The sequence below is a fragment of the Antedon bifida genome, chromosome 3 (assembly GCF_963402885.1).
Source record: "Antedon bifida chromosome 3, ecAntBifi1.1, whole genome shotgun sequence".
Lineage (NCBI taxonomy): Eukaryota > Metazoa > Echinodermata > Crinoidea > Comatulida > Antedonidae > Antedon > Antedon bifida.
The window spans coordinates 23,381,141-23,404,066 of record NC_136228.1 but is presented as its reverse complement, the minus strand read 5'-3'; the positions used below and the strand labels follow the sequence as shown (position 1 = coordinate 23,404,066).

General features: G+C 34.0%; 2 protein-coding genes, 1 long non-coding RNA gene and 1 pseudogene across 3 annotated transcripts; 2 read left to right on the top strand and 2 right to left on the bottom strand.

Annotated features, from left to right (window-relative positions):
• Positions 1–488: 488 nt before the first annotated feature.
• On the bottom strand, positions 489–1,433 carry LOC144838308 (uncharacterized; annotated as a pseudogene).
• On the top strand, positions 1,285–3,440 carry LOC144838533 (uncharacterized). The gene is made up of 3 exons (XM_078693935.1): positions 1,285–2,242; positions 2,352–2,457; positions 2,629–3,440. Exons 1-3 carry the CDS (start codon positions 1,482–1,484, stop codon positions 3,001–3,003), a joined length of 1,242 nt encoding a protein of 413 aa, XP_078550061.1. The 5' UTR covers positions 1,285–1,481; the 3' UTR covers positions 3,004–3,440.
• Positions 3,441–17,190: 13,750 nt separating this feature from the next.
• Positions 17,191–19,537, top strand: LOC144838307 (uncharacterized). The gene is made up of 3 exons (XM_078693643.1): positions 17,191–17,641; positions 17,933–18,166; positions 18,402–19,537. The coding sequence occupies exons 1-3, from the start codon at positions 17,350–17,352 to the stop codon at positions 19,535–19,537; spliced, it is 1,662 nt and encodes a 553-aa protein (XP_078549769.1). The 5' UTR covers positions 17,191–17,349.
• A 2,037-nt stretch (positions 19,538–21,574) lies between these two features.
• LOC144838306 (uncharacterized) lies at positions 21,575–22,110 on the bottom strand. Its single transcript, XR_013611627.1, has 2 exons — positions 21,968–22,110; positions 21,575–21,664 (listed from the first exon to the last, which is right to left on the bottom strand). It is a non-coding gene; the product is annotated as an uncharacterized LOC144838306 (long non-coding RNA).
• Positions 22,111–22,926: the final 816 nt, after the last annotated feature.

Below are 22,926 nucleotides of genomic sequence, written 5' to 3'. Positions count from 1 at the left end.
AAATACCATTCCCCAGTTTTTAGTAAAGATTTTGGTTACAGTATCATTTTGAGCTCTAATAACATGCTCGTGATCAACTATCAATTCAACAAAAGGTAAGTTTCTTCATTATTTATCCATTTATTTGTTGTTTTTCTTTAAATATTGTTGAACACACACTTTAAAGTTTGTCATTTACACACAGCGATCCTATTTCAGATGTTTAGGATGTGTTTAGGCAATGTTTGATATTAAAAATTACATTTTATTATGTTAACAAACCTACACAGGACAAGAATACAATCAAGCTGAAGCTTGTTTTTTCATTGTAGTCCTGTTTACAAACTGTGCAAGTCAAAAAATTATTAGCCTAACTTAATTACTAACTACTTTACAATATTATTACGCCAATTCAGAGATGCTTCGTCACTTACACAGGACACTTGTTTTTCATTCAGTAAATAGTTTTGTAGCTCTGGTCAAGTTGAATTTAAACAATAAACAGGAGCCTAAGGGGGCATCAAGTTTCTATTTAGTGTTTGTGTCATCCAAGCCTGTCCTCTGCCAGCCACACATGACAAACAAAAACAGCTTAGTGTTCTGGTGTTGATGTTATTAACACTAAATATACTAGTTTGAACACTATGGAAAAATTTTGTTCCTTTTACTGTTTTTATTTGTGTCTGTTGTCAACCTCTCTCTACATTATCTACGAAGTAAAAACTTCTAAGAAAATGAATACATTTTTCTGCACAACTATCTTTGACCAAATTTATTTGACAGTATTCAAAGAGGTCTCTAGCATTATAACAGCGGAGCCACTTGTTACTACTGTTGATGCATGGCTCTTAATTACAGTGGATTCACCATCTGATGGTTCCTTTCCATGACGTGACCCAAAGTAATTATGGTGGATGACGTAACCAAATTCTTAATTTGAAGAAGCGATGTCACTTGTCAGCTATGGACCCTTTGGACTTGTATTGTGCCTCACATCCATCGGAAAACCAAACCATTGTGGAAACTGTGAGGTTTTGCTTCTGATTAAGATGCACAGCCAATAACTGCATATATGCATGTACAACATCATGATCATGTTTGTTGTCATCTGATATGAATACCACTGACTCCATAACTTTCTCAGCGCACCTCTCACATTTATAGTAGTGAATGAACTAGGTGAATGGTCACTTGGGCTGTGTTTATACAACACGCTTCTTATTTACACGCATGTTCGTAGGATGCGTGTTATCACAGATCAAGGTCAATCCCCTAATCTGCATCGTTCATACATAAAAGATGAACTACTGTGTTGAACGTTCGTGCTTTGTGAACAGGAAGTTTCGTCAGATACAATAGTATTATGGGATGCTAGGTCAAAAAAACAAAACACCAGCTTCCGTTTATTTCGCGCGTTAACGATTTTCGTGAATATATACACATCGCCAAGTCATCATTTTTGTTAAATTATATTTGGTTTGTTTTGTTATATTGCCGTCAAAATGGAAGAGTTTATTCTGTTGATTTTGGCGATGCTATCTGCTGACGAAGGCCTAGGCCTCCAACAACAACAACATCGTCAGCGACATGGTCGTGGGCAGCAGATTATGCGTTTGCGGATGGTCAACGATGATGCTGCAGTTGTAGGCCTACATCTGCAATTTTTATATTTTGTACATTTATTTGCGTTTAACCTTATGCGATTGCATAACGAACAGGAACAAAGGCCACGAATCAGAAGGTTTGGTCACGTTTTCCGATCAGATGCTTGGTGGACCATTGACGTCGAAAATGTTACCAATCGTCGGTGGATAGAAAATGTTCGTATGTCCAGACCTTCTTTCAATTTGTTATGCGATAGGCTGAACGACAGTATTATGAGGAAAGAGAATAAATTTGGCCGAAATTTAACAAGTAGGAAATGCGTTGCAATGACATTATATAGATTGGCAACATGCTGTGACCTCCGAACAATTGCTAACTTATTTGGTGTTGCTCGGAGTACTGTGTGTGTGGTTGTGCACCAAGTGTGCCAAGCTATTGTCCAAGTACTTCGAAATGATTATATTGTTTGGCCACAGGGGCAACGTTTAGAAGAAACAATAAATGGGTTTCGCCAAAAGCATGGTTTCCCGCAATGTGCTGGGGCCATTGATGGCTCACACATACCCATAATTGCACCAAACAAGTATCCCTCTGATTATTATAATCGCAAAGGCTGGCATTCAATTGTGCTACAGGCTGTGGCAGATCATAAGTTAAGGTAAGACAGTTTATAAGTGACAATGTTTATATTTGTAAATTTACAAATGTATTGAATAATTACTGTTGCATCCAGTGACGAAAATTATATCAACTTTTTGAAAAAATAGATTCACAGACGTCTACGTAGGATGGCCAGGGAAAGTCCATGATGCACGCATCCTAAGAAATTCTACACTTTTTGAACGGGGGAATGAAGGTGAACTATTTCCAAGGGTTAGTATATTTTGTTTCAGCATATTTTTACAGTGATTTTATTGTTTCTGAACATAACTATCAGGTACAGCATCATAATAAAATACATTAAATTAAATTAAAAATTTTAGAACCAGATTACAGTATTATTATTATTTACTCAGGATTTCTGTTTTTTTGTTGGCTTCGCAGTGGACTGAAAACATTCACGATGTACAAGTGCCTGTGATGTTATTGGGAGATCCTGCCTACCCATTACTAAAGTGGCTCATGAAAGGCTTTCCGGTAACAGAAAACATTGCGAGAGAGCATACACTATTCAATTACAGACTTTCAAAGGCCAAGATGGTGGTCGAGAGATCATTTGGTATGCTAAAGGGAAGGTGGCGTATTCTTATGAAACGAAACGATAGTGCCCTTCGACATGTATCTCAAATGGTGGTAGCATGTTGTATCCTACACAACTTCTGCATTGATGAAGGAGAGATATACAATCAAGAGTGGGATGTTGCAGATGAACATTACCAGCAGCCACATGTAGAAGATGCCATTATAGGGCAGCTTTAGTACAGTACTTTGCCTAGATACTGTGATGTAGACAAGCAACCATTCTGTAATAAATATTTTTGCTATCAGTAAATAATGTACTGTAATTTCATTCAATTTTTGGGTAAACATGCGACTTTATTCATAATTTAAAATATACATTACAGTAATAATGAGATAAAAAATAACTTGGAAAAGAAGACATCGAATATTGAATGTTTTTTTGTAATACAGCAATTGCATAAAGATACTGAATATGTAAATATGTCTAAAATTTTATTTCTTAAAAATTAAAATGTAAATACAGTAATTTCACTTAAGGTCAAATACACCAATAACTTTATTCACAATTATACAGCAAAATGATGCAACAAGTAACTTTTATAATGCAATATAAGCAACTGCATAAGGCCATCCATTCTGTAATGTACATATGTAAACATTTTCTATTTTTCTTTTTTTTTAATGTAAACAATTTCTGTTAAGTTTAAGTACACCAATGAATATATTCACAATTAAAATTATACGGTAATGATGAATAGGTTTGCATAGACTCTTGTATTATGGTGCATTGTTGCTGATGTAACCCCTTTACCGATTGCTTTTAAGTCAATTTGCACATACAGTACAGTAGTGCAATAAATAAATGCTGTAAGGTTTCATACAAATACATTTTTTAAAACTGGGAAAACGAATGTGCAACATGCAATAATACGTGCAAATATTTAAACACTAAAACATACACTATTTAGAGTTCACCAGTAATGACAAGCTTACAACCACGGTTTGTGTGCATCAAACTTTGCAGATGAAGATTGAGAGTTTATATCTGGAACATTGATTTGAGCAGATGTGCTTGGGTGTGATGCAGAAAGTGGGGAATTATAACTTGCTGCTTGAGAAGGAAGAGATTACTGCTGACTTGACTGGTAATAATGTGAAGGATGAAATTGCTGATGAGGAGCAGGAGCTGAATAAGGCATTGCATTTGCTTCATTTGTTTGTCGGTTATTGAACATTTGTCCAAGCACTGTATACAATTCTAGTTGTCGTTGATGAGCTCGTTCGGCATCTTTGCGGCGTTCTTCAGCTTCTTCTACTCGTCTCCGTTCTTCGAACATGAGTAAGTTTTGTTGAAGTTCCAATTGGTGGCTATGGTGAGACGCACCAAATTGTTTGCTGGCTTCTGCAATGGACTCCGTAAAACATGATACCATTTCATCTACCTTTGCCTTTTTTTACCTAGATAGAGAAAATTTTAAAATACATTTAAAGCTAACTATATCTATATAGTTTTTAGGTAGTTTGGCTAAGCAGTAAAGACTTTCAATTAATATTAGGTGAATATTAGGTGATATGGCTGTCTTTAAGCCAAGTTACTAAATCAATGTTACTTCAGTCTACATAGGATCATCTTATTTAATTGTTCTTAATTAGAAATGATTAGATTGCATGTAAACAAAGGTACCTTTGCCTTTTGATTGTTGCTTCTCCTGTTTATGTCGAAGATTCTTTTCTTTTTCTTGCAACTGGTGTAAATAGATCTAGATGAAAAATGTTTGTGTTAATGCCAAAAACAATGAAGTACTATATATTTATTCTTAACTGAACATATTTAGATTTAGTAGGTAGTTGTTGAATGACCATGTTTTTTCATTTGCAAGTACAACCTAAACACTAAATTTGTTTTACAATGCAATTGTCAATAATGGTCACTGATAATTGTTATTTAAATGTAATGGACACACCGTTATTAATATAATTATAATTAGTACGCCTACCATCAACTGCATCCTCTGTCGGAATGTCATCTCCCTGGAGAAGATCCAGAAGATTAGAGTTGCCATCGTCTTGTGTCCCTTTCGGACAAATTTGATTCATCAGTAACTGTAAATTGAAACAATAATTTTTAATTTAGTATAAATAGGCAGTGTGTTGACCTTGTTTAAAAAATAATTAAGTTAAGTTGCTGTAGGCATACATGCCATTGATGAAATACAATTTAATCTTATTAATTAAAATTTCAAAGCTAAAAGTCAGATTTGTGTAACATCGAAGCTGTTCAGTTAGGCCTAGGCCTACATCAGCTAGCCTGCCAGGTTATACCCAAACTAGTGTCATTTATAGTAAAACATTTAAGGGTTTCCCAAACAAAGGGTTTCCCAAGCAAAGGCCCAACCAAACAAAGGCCCTGCCCCTCCTGACTGAAGAGAACAATAATATCGGCCTAGATTTAGGAAATAATATCTCCGATTATATTGGTAGATAGTTGTTAATCTTACCTGATGGTTCATTTGTTTCAAAAGTTGTGGCATCCATTCCATCCAGGACGATGTTTGGCCTGCTGACAGGTCGATCTCCAAAAATAGAGTCCATTTCGTGGAAGTACAGCCATTCTGTAGGAGGATTGCCAGACTTGTTATTTTTATCTTTTGCGGCAGTGTATTGTCGTCACAAATTCTTGCATTTGTTGATGACTTGTTTATTGTTGAAATCGTAGCCGTTTTCACATAATTTTTTTGCGATTTCAACATAAATGGACACGTTTCTTCTTGTCCCGTCAAATCCAACTTGTATGTGCTCTTCTCCCCATATTTCTATCAACGCACGTGTTGCAGCGTCACTCCAACCTCGGTTGCCTGTTGCTGTCTCCGTTGCGTTTTTTTTGCTCATGTTTTTATTTTTTGGCTGTACTGTAATACGTCTTCTCTCGTGCAATTTTTGTAAAGAAATGCTACCTGTTCTTATTACGAGATTGGTTAATACAATAGAAAGGCTATCATTGTGTATTAAATGAGTTAATTGCCGCTTTTATTTTGTATTAATTTATTTAGTTTATTGATAAAATTTAATGTAGTGTGAAAATTGCCAGCATGAAACAAAGCCGGGCCCGACGCATCGTCTTTTGAATGACTTATCTTTTTTGTTTTTAAAAAATAAACATTTAGAAATAAACATTTAGCGTCACACAACGATTTCTGATTTATGTACTTTAAAAACGATAAGATAATACACAAGCGGCATCTTTTGAATACTTATTTTGGTATCAGTCCTTCCTGAATACTGTAGGCATAGGCGAGGCTAGATTACCATAGAGATGACATAATATCCGACGAAAGCTGGTTAGTAATAATTTATTACATTGGAGAGGTCAACTTGTCCCCCGAGGCTACTTAAAAAGGCTACTTCAGCTACTCCAACCTGTCGTCAAGTAGCCTTTTCAAGTAGCCATGCCAATGTCGATGCGTGTAAATTTAGCGTGTTGTATAAACGGGCCCATAGCTATCTGGTAGTCCATATCTATCTATCTAAAATAGATAGTTTATTGACAGTTACTGGCTATTATCAGTTTGTTTATGTCTATTAATAGGTTGCTGGTAGCCCTTTTTATAGCTATTATAAGTAGACAATAGATAGATGTATACAACTGTGTTACGCAAAGATTAAAAATAGTGAAAAATCTATCTAATACTATTAGTGAGGGTTTTGAATTATGCTAATGAGGTAAAACCTATTAGGAACTATCTAAAATCTATCTGAAATGTACTTATTAGTAGGTGCTTAATAATAGGTAATAGAGCTATATCTATTAAGGCGATAACTTATAAGGCTAATAGATATAGAGCTATATCTACTAAGACTTTTGTTATGGGCATGCAGTATCTACATCATAGCTATGCATAACTTGGTTCCAATCTGTGTTTTTTATGGTATTAATAAATTCATTATCGTTACATTTTTTAAATGAACGTGTTTTAATAATTTTAGGTGGAACCTCAACTTTTTAATTTTTTCGGATTAGGTAAATTAGTGAATGGTCACTTAATCCAAGACTATGAACTCCAGCAGTTAAAATATTTTGGTTGGAAACAAATAATAAATCTATTATGGTTTTACTTGTGTTAGTTACTCTGGTGAAATCTTTAATTAGTTGTATTAGATTACTATATTTAGCAATTTTGTTAATTTTATCAGCATTACACTTTTTAGCTATATATCAACATTGAAATCACCAAGTATCACTACATCCTTATAAAGCATAGTACAATTTTGAAACATGGTATCTAATTTACATAAATATTCAGATGTGGCACTTGGAGGTCTGTATATTGTACCAAGAAGAATAGGTTTATTGTGTGGTAAATTTATCTCAATCCAGAGTGCTTCCACATCATCTTCTCTTAAGGTACTTAATTCTTTAAATACGATTCCAGATTTAATTAATATGGTTGCACTTTTCACTATTGTTTGCAGTTATATCCTATGCTCACGCTAACCATTCGCGTTTTCGCAAATTGCGATTGAGTTGTCAATTTGCGAGAAAAAAAAAATTATATCATTCGCAAAACTTGCGAAAATAATTTTTCCTTAAAACTCAAACTTCGTCCGCTTAGGCTTCAAATATTAAAGTTTTATGTAAACCACAACGACTTCGCCGCCGTCGCCCAGCCTATAATAGGTGACAGCGATGTAGCGTTACTTGCCATTAACAACGTTTTTTCGTGTCACGCGAATAAATTAAAACAAGTTTTCCGTTAGGAGGCTTATTAATTGTACAGGCGAGTAGTTGTAAATCGCGTTATCTGTAAATGTACACGCGCCCGACTAAGGAGAATTTATTTTATGAATAGACATGTTTTTGCGAGTGAATAAGAAGCATATAAAACACAAACGAAAACTATTTATTATTTTATATTGTTTGTGATAAAAAACTTTATCCAGGCAGGCTGCATATGCTGATAATTAATAGAGGCCGGACGCCAATCATACATGACTCAGCTGTGGCATAGTCAACCATTGAATAGGCCTCCTATAGGCTATATGGCCGTGGCGACTGGTATCACGTCAGGCCGGTGAGGCTGCAGTAGATAGACCTAACATATTTTAATGCGGTCATGTTTTATTTGTATTTTTAATCACACATTTTGAATGAATAAAGATAAAAACAATACAAGACAACAACCTGTTATATTTATTTGATATATCTACCAACAAATTTAGCCATTTTCATGGTTTTTAATATTTGCTAAAGAATTTTTTATTTTGCGGAAAAAAATTGGCGACCTTTCGCAAATTTTGCAAAAGAAAATTTGGCCTTAGCGTGAGCGTAGATATCATTATTACAATTCTTATTATTTATTTTTTCCTTGTTTAAATCAAACTTAATATTAGTTGAAAAAGAAGAATCTAGTTCATATTTGGTATCTTCGGCTTTATTTGCTTTGCCTTCATCTCAGTAGACAGTTTTGTTGCAGAATTTAGCTTTATTAAATAAATAAATACTAGAATCTAGTACTAGGCAAATTATGGTTGTAAATTATTACGAAAGTATTATATGTTTAAAAAACGAAAAACCAACGCAACAGTGGGGACGCAAAATCGTTACGTTGGCAGTGTATTTTTAAATTTGCGATAGCGAGACAAATAATAGACCGTTAATCGTGAAACTTGGCATATATGGCATCATTTATAAACAGATTAAAATGATGTAATTTTTTTATATTTTCGTCTGTAATGTAGATATATATTGCAAATATTACCAATGCCTTTATTTGTCACAACTTTTCTTCCAAAAATATGGGGACATGAAGACAAAAATGACACATAGCACAATATATTAAACAAATGGTAATTAATTATATATCTTATCAAATAACCCTAAGGTAGGTACTAAACATGGTACAAAGTGGAGATGTAAATATTTCTTATGTAGGCATAAAAATACAATAACATTTATTGTATGTGAAAAATCATAGTGGACCCATATTTTACAGAATGACCCATATATACATTTCAGATTTCATAATTGTCCCACCCGCGGCATTTTAATAGTAGTTTTATAGTGTTTATTTCAGTTAAAAGTATTGATACCACAATTTAATTTTTTTTCTTCTTTTATAAACTATATGCAATACATTATAAACAAATATTTTGAAACTTTTGGTGAAAATATCATATTCAAAAATATATTGATGACATTTTTTGTAGGAATGGGACAGACATTTTTGTTAAGGACGGGACATATCATTTAAATCCTTTTCATTTGATAAAACCATGCATCTTGTTAACATTTTCCCCAATAAATATACTGTAGTTAACTTTTTATTTCACAGTAAGCTTCAATTGTTCATAATCAAGTATTTTATTAAAATTGTTTATTAATTTCATACTTGCATTTCAAAATTCATAATTGTTTATACTTCTTAGACATTTCGATTGGGGTTTGTTCCTCACTTTCCAAGTAATGGCTCCAAAAAAAATGTTTGCGCGCGCGATACTTAAAAAACGTAAAAAATATGATTTTTTTTTACAAATCGCATTCTACTCACCATCCTTAGTACATTTACCAAATTTGAGTCAGTTCCGACCTAAAATTAGGTATCCCAATGAAGCGGATTTTCGTTACCGCGATTTTAACACGTTCGGGAAATTTCAAAAAGTGACGTGTCTTTGAAGTTAAAAATATACTATTTCTTATGTACCCTTGTGAATAAAAATTATATGTTTGGAAAGATCTTGTTTAAGGGATTATTTTTATATATTTTTAATCTATGTTTATTAAACATTTTAATAGAAAACGCGAGTTAAAAATGAGGTACAAAAGCCGGCGAGCCGAAATCCGCTCGCTAAAAATAACTTTGGAAAACACCTACCCATTTTGAAAACACGATCGCACGAGGTCCATAATAGGTGGTGGAGTAATTTTTGCTGCATGTTATCAGGCTTTAAATACTCTTTATTTTGGTATGTAAATCGGTTATTATTATTATGTACATCCGCCTCAAATGTCAATTTTAACGATAAAAATTGAATTTTTGAGTCATTCTCATTATCAAAATTTGGCTAATTTAGTATTGAATTGAAGCTAATTTATATTTCTGTTTGATAAACCACATCGTTTTATTTGACTTTGCGTGGACCTCGTGCGAAGAGGCCAACAAGACCAACCACTGAAAAAAATAATCCCTACCATAAATATCAGTGTTTACCATTTTCCTTACGGGGGATTCAGTTCTCCGCTTATTACTAAATTACCGTCGCACCGGCAATGTGCATGGTATGCATTTATTAGCGCGTTAATTCATGATTGGATACCCCCGCGCGCAGTGGACTGTTCCATTTTCTGAAGTAGTCTTCGCCGCACACGAGGCATGTCGAAAAATGTCGCCTCGCATGGAATATTTGCTTCGAAACGTCAATTTTACCGATTTATTAAATTATTATTAAGTGGAATATATATCAATCTGCTATATAAAGCAAGTACGTTAGGAAGAAATGTACCGAAGAAATTTAAGAAGCTTTGAATTTGCTATGCAGCGGCCGTAACCCATTATATGTAGGCGGCCGAAACGCGCTTTGGTCGGGGTTGCCGTTGTATATGTACTATACACTGTTTCTTGGCCTTATTTTATTCCGTATATTTCATTTTAAAGTGCAACTTTCGGTTACAATAATCGAAAGGGAAGTAAAATTAAATATGTTAACATTATACTATTGAGGTAATTACTTTGTTAAATTTAAAATTCGTCTGTTTCTTCTCGATATTTCTTAGGCAGAATTTAGCGTTAGGCTTTACTTTAGGCCTATATATAACTTAACTTGTAGGCGCGGCCGAGTCTACGTCCGGCCGGGCGCTCGAAATGAAATCGAACACATAATAAGTACGGGCTTAATTAATATTTTTGGCGGTTCGAAAATCAATTAAAATAACATATGATTATAATTATAAATTTAAATACTAGAATTATAAAAAAAAATTATACTTACGAAAAATAATATTTAATGAAAAGAAACAATACCCACACAGTATTTTAACACAATGTATATTTTTTTTCACATTTTCAACATTTTTTAACAATATTTTATGAAATAAATGAAATACCTACCTGTCAATATAAATAACCTTACTTAAAATACATATTACATTCTAATGCAATGCACAAAAAAAGAAGTAAATTCACACACTGGTTCAAAAGTTACGAATCATTTAAAGATAGGAACTTTTTTGACATTTTTGAGACATTGGGAAAAATACGCGCAAAAAGCCCTCGGACGAATTTTGGAGGGCGATATCTAAAAAAAAAAATGTCGAGGACACCCCAAAAAAAATATTCTTGTACAACTCTGTTGTATCTATAGGTTTGGCAAAAATAGGAACTTTAAAGTTATTAATATAAAAGTTATAACCCTTCAAAAATGGTTCCAAATATAATTGGAAAAAATGCCATTTTTCAAGCAAAAATCATTGTTTTTTGGGCATTTTAACGGACCATAACTTTTGAATGGATAATCCGATTTCAATCATTTAAATTGCAAAAGTTTATGTTCAGTAAGTTCCTTTTGATTAACTGAAAGAAAAAGTACCATCATTAATTTGAATTTTGTCATTGGGATACCTACTAAAATAGCGCTATACGAGCAGGTTAAAAATGACAAAATGCGCAAATAAATTGCATCAAAGTGCTGAAAATGTTGAAAAATAAGGTATTTTTAAAATGAAAATACTTCTTCAGAATGCACGATGACCCCCAATTTTTTTTACGTATTCTGGAAGCCATTGAGTTGTAGATATGAATTCATGTACACATTTTACGTACAAAATGTTGTGATGTCATAAAATGGCCACTTGAATTTAAAATTAAGTTTTTTTTCTCTTTCATCATATTTGATCACATTCAATAGAACGCATCTCTATTATTTTGTGCCCGATTTTCGCTCAAATTTTATTATGTGATTGCTCAATTGATTGACTTTCTCATGACTTGCCACTGTTTTTAATTTGATGACGTCATCACGCATAAAAACTTGAATAACGTAGGTCGTGTAATTTCAACTTTGCCGTAAATTTGAATATCTTACAACTCTTCAGAATTGAAGGTTACCTTGATGATTATAATTTATTATGAAAGCTGATGAAATGTAGATATGAATTCATATAAAAATCAAGCCTATCGGATGTTGTGACGTTAACATATGGCCAGATGAAGTTATAAAGTAGTTTTTTCATCAAATTTCAAAGAGCGCGCACAGCGCTTCTACGTGCCAGATTCTCTTCCAATTCTTATATTTATTTGCTCAATTCATTATCTTTCGAAATTGTCATCTTCGAGTTTATTTTGATAATTCCATCATACCAAAAAATTAGAACATGATGCGTGTCCCGTAATTTCACCTATGCTACACTGTATATACTGTACATATTGTATATGGCATATAATGGGCACAACTCAGCACTATAAGCATATAATAGGATGGTATACATCAACATTTTTTGATCATATGTTAACGTACGTGCATGTTTAAAAAAAAATAATTTCAGTAAAAGGATAAAAATGATCACCTATAATTCATCAAAGTGACGAATTAAATTCTAGTTTTAAATCTTAATTTTCAACTCCTAAGGATACTAAATTGCAATAGATTTTAACAAGGTTTTTTAAAACTTGTATTTTTTATTAAAAAAAACATTACTATCAAAATTTATTGAATGTTACGGATGGGACATTTTTTTTATGGATGGGATGGCATTATTTTAAGAATTAATTACTTAATTATTGGTGAATTTGCAACCAAGAACCTTTTATAAATCAGATACTAAATAATTAAGATTGAATTTTAATAGAATTAGGCCTACAGTAATATCAAATTCAAGCAAGTATAGAAGAAAATTTCAGATGCAACTTGGAAGGATCCACTAACAAATTCAGACTCTTCGAATAATTAATTTTATAAATAATGTTTCATATTTATGAATTTTAATATTTTCACTTGACATAAACTTTTAAACAGTGTTTCAAATGTTGAATTATATTTTTATTTGTAAATAAAAGATTACATTGATGTAAAAAACTAATTTTTAAATGTATTTAATTATACAATTTTTTAACCTGGACCAAAGTGTCCTGTCCGCGACATTCGAAATGTCCCGTCCCTAAGGCGTCATCTACAAATTATTTCAGACCACAAATCAGCGTCCAGACGCGTTTTCTATTGTTTACCCAAAAACGCGTCTCAAAACCCGTCTGATTTGGCTGCGTCTAGACGCCAATATGCATGTTCGACTTTGGCCCCGCCCCTATATACGGCTGACTGCACATTCTTGGTTATACTGTGTACTGGCGGTAAAGCCTGTTTTCCTGTCGACGTTATTCGACGCTATCGTCGGACGATCGTTTGAAAACGATCAAGTTGAAATGACAACGATAGCGAGTATCTTTTCCTGTAAATCGTTAACATTTCAATGTTTACGTAAAAGATCGCCGATTTTTGTTAACAATAGCGTCAAAAACGTCGACAGGAAAACAGGCTTAAAACGTGCTACATACAAGTGAATTCATTGCCAGCGTGATATTAAATTATTATTTATAACAATAACTTTATAATTAGCATTTGACTCCATGCTTTGACATATTTTAATTAGTTTGTGGTGTTATTTAGTGTTGCGGATGTTCTTTTTTTAAAAATCCATAACAAAATATCCACAATATCCGATTTTTAAGCACATTGTAGATTTTTTTTACAATGGTATCCACTGTATCGGTCATGCAGTGCATAACATAACAAGCGGTAAAGACAACGAATCAGTATTCGTCGCCTCTGACCTAGTTTCACGCGTACTGGTTTGACCTTGTTTCATGCCTTTGAATTGCGTATGCAGTATCGCCCGCCCGCACAACCGGTGGTAAAGACAAACAAATCAGTACGGGTATACCCTTTTACAGAGTATACTATAAAGCGCAAATTTTCGTTTTTATTCGCAACCTTTTATTTTTCTTGTGCTAAAGAGTGAATTTACCACATGCAAAAAAACGTAAAAGAACATGGAATCACTCAAACTATTGACCTTAGACCTAGCTAGTCTGCTGCTAGTCTATCTTAACATCCATCGTGGACAGACCTTTGGTTGGTCTTGTCTAGGCCTAGCAAGATAGCTAGGCTAATTTAGGCGAACCCATTTAATTAGGCACAATCGATCTAGCTAGTTTTGGGCAGGTCTCTAGGCCTAGCCAGGGTATCAGGAAAAACCGCTAGTTATGATATAATTATATGCTATGTGTTCATTTTGTTGTTGTATGGTTTAGACGATTCCATTTTCATAAGGGATGGTCATAACATCATGAAAATTACAATACAGTAATGTAGGCCTGCTGTTCCTTTATTAATTACCTAGGCTATATAAATGGTACTTCCGTAGTGGTTTTTCAGCAAATGGAAATTCCATGCGATTGTTTATATTCCCACGGTGTTGCTGGTAGGCCTACATGTACGTTGAATTGTGACCATGGTGTCAGTAAGATGATTTTTATGATTCGTAAGACAGTTTTAATATAGAAATGAATCTTGGAAATTAAAAGTGTGAACAATTTATTATTTTATTAATATTTTACTTATATTATAACGATGATTTTGAAAAACAATATTTACAATTTTATCTTATCTTATAACCTTTTTTTATTTAAACAGCAATAGAATCGTAAAGAAAATATGAATAACAGTGTTTTTTGTATTGACCCATCATTTATTTACATTGATTTAAAAAAACAACTTAAATACTATATATACAGTACAAACAATTAAATCTGGCGACACGAACGGCATTTGCCATTGACGGCTTCTTTCAGGGCTCTTTCTTGTGTTGTAGTCGAACCGAGAAATACAGTTTCCACCTCTATAAAAATACCCGTCATTCTTCTTGGAGATAGTGGTGCCCACTCTACTCGCTTACCATTTAATTTCGTAGCTTTTCCATGTAGATTTGATTTAGCTAATTCCTCGACTGTAAATAGTTTGCCAAGAAGCAGTCTCGTCAGGGCCGTTGCTGTATGGCCAGATGCAATGCACGTTTTGTAAATGTCCTCATTTAACGGTACTTTGCCACCAACCATTACTAGACCGTCTGGCCCAGCGGTTCGGGTCACGGGATTGTTATTAAATAGCCGTCTGTTGACTACAGCTGGTTGATGTAGTTGAGCTGGTTGATGATGTATTTGAGTTGGTAGAGGTATATGAGCTGGTGAATGTGGATGAGTATCAGCTGGTGAATGTGGATGAGTATCAGCTGTTGAATGTGAATGAGTATCAGCTGTTGAATGTGAATGAGTATCAGCTGGTGAATGTGGATGAGTATCAGCTGGTGAATGTGGGCTAATATGAGCTGGTGAACTATGTTGTTGTTGCATGTTTAATAACTCCTTCTGATTTTGAAGTATTTGTAACAACATCTCTTCAACTCGAGCTTGTCGTGACGCCAACTGCTCTAACACCTCTCCGTGATTGCAAACATCTGTTAATAATAATAAAAGATTAATGTACATGTACATATTTCTTATTTTTTTTAAAATAAATTAAAAAAAATAATGTAACTTAAAGCAAAAAATAGCCAAATTATTTGTCAAGGCAATTGGTTACTAAGTGAAATCAATAAAAAAAAAACCTGCAAAATGGCATATAAAGTCTGATTTTTGGTAATCAATGTGTTAAGTTTTTAAGGGGCAGGTTTAGTTAGTTAATTTTCACTGGCGACACAATCTTAAATACTATTACTATGGGGTATACCATTTTGTAAAATAATTAGAATTAAATAATTATATTCAGTGTTACAAAAATTCAAATATAATTTATATATCGAAAGATGTCAGAATATGAATGAAAATATGCAATAATGTAAACAAGACAATTGTATATTAAACAAAATTATTGAAATTGTTCGTTAGTAGTCATCGGGGTCGATTTGTACAATACACGAAGAGATAAAATTGGATGCGTGTGTTGGATGAACAAAATAAAAACAATTTACTTACGATGAATTCCCATTGCTTCGTTTAAGAAATCGTGGATGATACTGTCATCATTGCTAAGAGTAGCGTCTGGTGCAGAATCTGGTTCAGAATCTGGTTCAGCGACTGGTTGTGCGTTTGGTCCAGAATCCAGTGCAGTTTCAGAATCCAGTGCAGTTTCAACACATCGTTTTTTAGTGGTGCTGCATTGTCATCTAAAAAAAGTCAATGTTAAATAAAATGTAACAACATATATTACATAGGACAATACCGTACATAAACATCTACATTATTATGGAACATATTTTATTTTTTGAATATGTACACAACTGCATTACAGTACGTTAGAAAAAACATACTGTACACGTGTGTGCATCTATTATTAAAGGGATTTTATATTTCATCATATTTTGTGTGTACGGGCTTAAAATTGTGTCAAATGGTCATTGCGAATGATGATATGTAAACACACTTTTAAAACGCAAAATCGTCCTAATGGTGATAAAATGATGAGTAAAACCCACAAATGGGAACATTCGTCTTAAAAGACATAATAATTACACAAGGCATATACATATTCACTACAATTTAATATAATTAACTTACCATTGTTGTCAGCGTTGTTATTTTTGGTTTTCCAAAATTCGGCGTCTACTTTAATGAGAGCATCGCTGTCATCGGACAGTTCCAAGATTTGGCATTTCAGGTTCTTTCCACTGAAAGTAATTTCCGCCACACTTTTAATGTTTACGTCTCCACGAACTTTTTTGGATGGCACAATGCTCGTGCTTTCATCGAACTCGAAATAAACTAAGGTAAACTCTGGATTCCTTGATAAGCGACGGCGACTCATGATTTACTATGATATTTGACGAATTTAAAGATGTATTGTCCCCCAAAATCATGAAAAATAAAGATTTTTAAAATCGGACTTTGAATAGGCCATTTTGCAGTTTTAATGAAGTTGTTCACTTCCATAAGAAAAAAAACGGGGGAAAAAAATTATTTCACCTATAAAAAGACAAAATAAACAGTTAAATTACCCAAAAACTCATTGTCTTCCAGACAATTTGACAATTTTTTGCTTTAAATTACATTTTTCTCAGGTAAATAAATTTTTTTCAGACCCAATTTTTTGTGAGAGTGAATAACTATTATGTGACATTAAAATAACATATTCAACAAAAAAATTTAAAAAAAATATTTTTTTAGGGGGACAATATATTTTTAATATTTGATGTATCTAAGGCAATTGCAGAAAGAGAAGTGAATTTAATTTAGCTGCTTAGATCCTTTATTAGGTATACAGGGAGTTGTAGGAACTCCCTTGTTTGTGCATTGAAAGCCGTTTCAATTAATTTGCTTATACACAATTAAAAGCTAGCACCTAGACCGTTTTCTTTTGTTAAGTTTATTTTTTATAGAACAGCAACACCCAATTCAATTAAGAGTGAACAAAAGTGTTGATTTATGGTTTTAGCAACGCCTTGGCCTATGCAAAAACAAATTCTCTTGATGGCAAAACGGACTACACCCTTCAGCAGAGAATCACATCAGTATACTATTATTATACTATTATTACTATTCCAAGATGTTACCAAGTCCACGTTCTCCGAATTTTTCTTCAAAACTAGCCTCGGCCAATTACTTTAGAACCAAGAAAACAAAATGCATATCAAATATTAAACCAGTTGGTCGTCCGTCCATTACGTCCAAATTTCCAGATATGATCACTGTTGCAAGACAATTTGTAGAAAACAACGGGTTTGAAGCCCATAGGAGACGGCAGTCTACCACAGGCCTTTGTGGTACTGGATTGAAGGAGCTACGAAGGCACCTGCTACAAGAAATTGGAGGACTTCGCGATCAACATCCACAATTTAGTAAGTACAGTATAAATGTTTTGAGAACGAAAGTTGACAATATTTACTGCTTTTTATTATACATTTTGTTTTTAGTTTTTAGTTTTAAAATATAAATTGAAAAAAATAAAGTTTGACAACAACAAAATATATTTTTTCATACAATTTAAATTACTCTATATATAGATATTCTTCAGATGATTAGCAGATTACTTTTATTGTAATGGTTTTACAATTTATTTTTTTATATCATCATTGCCCACATCGTTTGTTATATTATTTCTTGCTTCAAGTTATTCAATTTTTTTTTAGGTGTTGATACTGTTCATAAAATGTTCAAAAGTCCACACGAAGGGAGAAAAACCTCTGCGCGTTACAAAGGAAACATTAATGCAAAAGTCCCACCTAAAGACAACTCAAAGATGAAGGAGAATCCAAATGGACACTTCTACAGCGCCCGTGTAAAATATTGCCTTCAACTGTCTGCTAGCTACCCAGCTAATTGTTGCGTGTTTTCAGTGGACAACAAGAACAAAATTAAAATTGGTATGTCAATTAAATGCTTTTTCTTTAGAGTCCGCATTTTATTCTAAATCACGGTAATCACAATTTATACACACAGTCTAATTTTTAATCGCGGGTTGTTTTTATTTACCTTTCTTTACAAAAATGCGTTCGCGTAACGCAAACAATTTGAAACACGCCATTTTTACAAAAAGTTTGCCCTTGATTAAATTAAACTTTTACCAAGTGTATATTACCAAATATATTTATTATTTAGGATCGGATGTTCTTGCAGTGGATAGACACATCAGCATACGCCGTTTTTTCCCGTGCAACGACAAACCTATATACAGTGATCATGACTTCCCTTCACGTGCTGGCAACTTGGTTACTCCATGCGGGTATATGAAGCTTACTCTACCGAACCCTCCTGAAAATACATCAGATAAGCATGGTCGTAAGGAACTTAAAGTTCATCGAAGTGGACCAGTGACGATTGTTAATAGAGGACCGATGACAAAATGTACGATTGCCTCGCACATAAACGACTTGTTACCTTTAGTGATAAATGAAGTTCGTAACGGCAAAACGATAGTTTCTATTATTGCAGATGGCGGTGGGGATTTCAACACTGGACACCATACGAATCTTCTGTATTATGCAAGGCTTTTCCGAGAAACTGCTCTGGATGCCTTAATAGTTACCGCTTACGCTCCTGGTCAATCGGCATTCAACATGATCGAACATGTATGGGGAGCATGTACGGCAGCCCTGACATCTGTTTCCATACCAGATAAACTTCCCGGAGAAACACTCTGTCCATGGCAACAAGGTCTATCAGAAGACGAGCAACAACAGAAGGAGTGCAGAATGTACAACATTGCGATGCAGACTCTTGGCAACTATTTAAGTAATGTGGAGTTTGGGGGGCTTCCGATTAATGTTCAGTATATTCCCTCGTCGGGCCAGGAACTACCATATGCTGATTATAATGAGGTTTATGCCGTAATGTCGAGTAACAGTGGTAAAGTCTACAGAGAAAGTCAACTACAGGATGAGGTTAACTTTATGCTTAAACATATAGATAAATGCATAGGATTTATTTCATTCATCAAATGTTTAGACAATACTTGTTCTCACTGCACAGCTAATCCAATTATTGCCAAAGATATATTACGACCGATAATTCAGACTGGGGGGTTTCCATCTCCAATGTGTAATGAGAAAGGGGACCATTACTTGACGTTCAATGAAGTTATAAGTCTACCATCATGGGACACAACCGACATGGCAATGCGTGCGCCTGTCGGTCGTCGGTGTCACTTTTGCCCATCATACACTTTTAGCAGCAACGCAGAGGTAACATCACACAGGAGAAAATATCACCCAAGACAAGATGTTTTAAAAGAATAGGCAATGTTTTGAAATGAAAAAGGTTATATGTAAATATGTGTATTATAAAGATATGTTTTGAAATTGTCATTTTTAGTATACCTATAAATATAAATAAATAAGTCTGCTTGAAATTGTAATTATTTCTACTTATTTGTCTATATACGAAAACAACGTTTAAATCCCGTTTAAAAAAATTGTTTTCATTCAGTTTGCCGACGACATTTTTTTTGGCTTTGATATGAAATATGAATCAATACCTTTACGATTGACGATTTAGTGACGCTTATCAGCATGTTAACGCGGGTTTCAATCGTGACTTGATTCGTGTTAATGCGAATTGGCGCGAAGTAGCAAGATAGTAGGTAATGCAACGCAACGATTTACTGTCACTCTCGCTCGCGATCAATTAGGCCTAGCATCAGGTAAATTTCGGTTAGTTTTACATTTTGCCAGAGACATATGATTATGCGTTTGTCGGGGAATATAATATACAGTAAAAATCGTTCGCGTTCACTTCGTAGCTTCAGCGCCTAGAAAACCATTACCTTCCATTGACCGTAAGTAGACCTACGTCAGAGGGATATTATGCACTTTATATGCATTCATTATTGCCAGCGATCTAACTATTAAACATAGCTAGGTACGCACTTGTCTGGCGGTATCGCTTTGTACGAATCGTTCAGCGTTAGGTCAACACGCGTGATATCATGTTCCATCCAGGGACCAAAATGTGTACTGTAGTTACTTTCCAGGCGAAGTTTACAGACGGTTACTTCGTGTACGACCCAATGGGGAAAAACCTCGTTTGTGGGTATAAACTTGTATACGCAGATATATTTTCTTTGCAAGTGGCCACAAGTTCCAAATAAATTATTATTAATAATTCATTTTTTGTACTGTAGTATGTATTACATTTTTTTGTAATTCGCAGATTTACGTGTATGTTAAGTAATAATTAACGTTTTGACCTAAACAATGATAAGCTAGGCCTAGTCTCAGATTTGTTGGTTCTGTGAAATGATTCCAGGTTGGTTAATAACATAGGCGGTAATACGCGTCTTCTATCTATTGTTTCACCATACAAGCAATACAGACGGGTTTTAATCACTCAGACGCGTTTTCTATTGTTTTACCTACTAACAGCAAAGACGGGTTTCAATCACACAGACGCGTCTTCACCGCGATTGGGTAGCTCATGAATATTCATAATAGATCGTTAATGAGGTTCAGCATTGGACAGACGCGTCTGATGAGTGGCAAGTTTCCAGACGCGTCTCTGTGGTCTGAAATAATTTGTAGATGACGCCTAACAACATATACATATTTATTAATAAATTTGCATTTAAAATGATAAATAAATTCAGTTATCTGGCAACATGATACAAAACAAAATCTCTTTTAAATGAGGAGATATATTACAATACGTAAACCTTCTTAAAAGTCATATCCATTTGCCGTCCCATCCGCGACGCATACAATTTACAATAAATTTTTTTTTGTACAGTTTTTTTTAAATTTTATGACTTTCATAATTAATATTGGTCTTATGTATACATTTATTCTACTTTGAATCTAGTATTCTTTTTTATTTCTAAGATATGTCTAGTTATATTTTTCAAAAATGTCCCGTCCTTAACAAAAAAATACTGTGGAACTCCCCAAAAATGAAGATTAATAAAATCAGACTTTGAATAGGTCATTTTGTAGTTTTAACAATGTTTTTAAATCACTTCCGTAGAAAAAAAACCTCGAAATATATGTTTTCACTTATAAAATGACAAAATAAACAGTTAAGTTCAACTAAAAACCCATTAACTGGCAGCCAATTAGACTATTTTTTACTCTAAATTACAGTTTTTTCAGTTAAATAATTATTTTTCCCATCCACTTTTGGAGGTCAAAGTGAATAACTATTATGTGACATTATATTCAGGGGGACATTATATCTTTCAGAGGTAGAGCATTATTTTTTTTCAATGTTTTGATTTTGAATCCGTTGACGCGTTAATTTGATTTATTGCTGCATTATTAACAACATACTTGACGGAGTCCCCTCAGCTTTCTTCTTGGCATCAGCATCCGTCTCCATTCATTAAAAAAAATTCCATGGTAGTACCTTCTCTGCTTTTTTTGGCATTTACCTCTCTGTTTAAGAAAAATGTATGCACAAGAATTATATTGTGCAATTCTTTTTTATGCACAATAAATTGTCGAATAAATGTGAATGAAAGATTTAATTATGGACCGCTCAGATTGGGAAATAATGGGCAACATTATGTCATTTACATTATGTAGACAGATAGAAATGGTTTTGTCTACGTACTGCTTACCATACATATTGCAGTATGAGATCAAGTTTTAATTACATCATCTTGGTTCAACATGTTTGTCTTGTATTGCTTTACTTATGTCAAAAATAGATTAAATATATCATCAAGTTCAAGTTACCTTGATTTAGTCTGAAATGTCTCTAATGAGCACTTCCTAACCTCTTCACCTGCAGCTCGTGCTGCGGCTACATCTCCACTCTCTAATCTTATATTTAAGGCATCTTTCTCCTGACTTAGCAAATCTTCTATAGCAGTATCCATTTCTGATAATGCTGGTGGAGCGATACCAGACCCTCTTATCTCATTATTCAAATTTGCCTTCAACCTGTCGTTTACTAGATTTCATCTTTCCCTCACATTTCTTCCATCTAAGTTGAAGTCGAAAGATGGTTAAAGATTGTTTGCAACGTCTTTCCATACTTTTCCACATTGCTGCATTCTTTCCCTAAGCTGGTAAGGATCCAGACAACTTCTTGGTCGGAGATAGTTTTTTTGCTAAAATAGGATAAAAAAAGGTATGTAATATCAATCAATAACACTACAGATTAAAAATATTCGGTCATTAATGTTGTTATAGCTCAGTATATTATAGGCTTGGCCTTAAACCAAGTCTAGGTATAACCAAGGTAGACGGGACTGGACATGAAAAATGACGGGTATGACCTAGCTAGCCTCTAGGACCGGGTTGCGCCAAAAGCTAAAGTTTTATGTCTAGCTAGGGCCTACTACTGGCATAGTACTAATACTAGGCCTAGGCTACTAGTACCTAGGTGGCCTACAATTAGAGGCTAGCCTAGTAGTAGGCCTAGTAGTAAGTAGTAAAGATATAGGGCTTAGAATTAGGGTGTGTAGAAAGCGACGACCTCGAATTGGACGACCCCAACGACCCGGGCGACCTCGAATTGGACGACCTAGAATTGGACGACCCATAACACGAAACCGACGACCCCTATAGCCTAGCCTAGCCTAGGCCTAAGTGTGGTATAACATCCCGAAGCCGAACATAGCCAAAGATCTTTAAACCATACCTTATACAATACTCGCAAGCAAGCAATTGATTGAAAAAATACAGAAATA

What these genes read in the sequence shown, in the direction of transcription:
- LOC144838533 (XM_078693935.1), top strand. Translation starts at nt 1,482, where the DNA reads ATGGAAGAGTTTATTCTGTTGATTTTGGCGATGCTATCTGCTGACGAA. An exon ending in GTGGCAGATCATAAGTTAAG is followed by an intron (nt 2,243 to 2,351) that starts GTAAGACAGTTT and finishes TTGAAAAAATAG; the next exon opens with ATTCACAGACGTCTACGTAG. An exon ending in AAGGTGAACTATTTCCAAGG is followed by an intron (nt 2,458 to 2,628) that starts GTTAGTATATTT and finishes TTGGCTTCGCAG; the next exon opens with TGGACTGAAAACATTCACGA.
- LOC144838307 (XM_078693643.1), top strand. Translation starts at nt 17,350, where the DNA reads ATGTTACCAAGTCCACGTTCTCCGAATTTTTCTTCAAAACTAGCCTCG. An exon ending in CGATCAACATCCACAATTTA is followed by an intron (nt 17,642 to 17,932) that starts GTAAGTACAGTA and finishes ATTTTTTTTTAG; the next exon opens with GTGTTGATACTGTTCATAAA. An exon ending in CAAGAACAAAATTAAAATTG is followed by an intron (nt 18,167 to 18,401) that starts GTATGTCAATTA and finishes TTTATTATTTAG; the next exon opens with GATCGGATGTTCTTGCAGTG.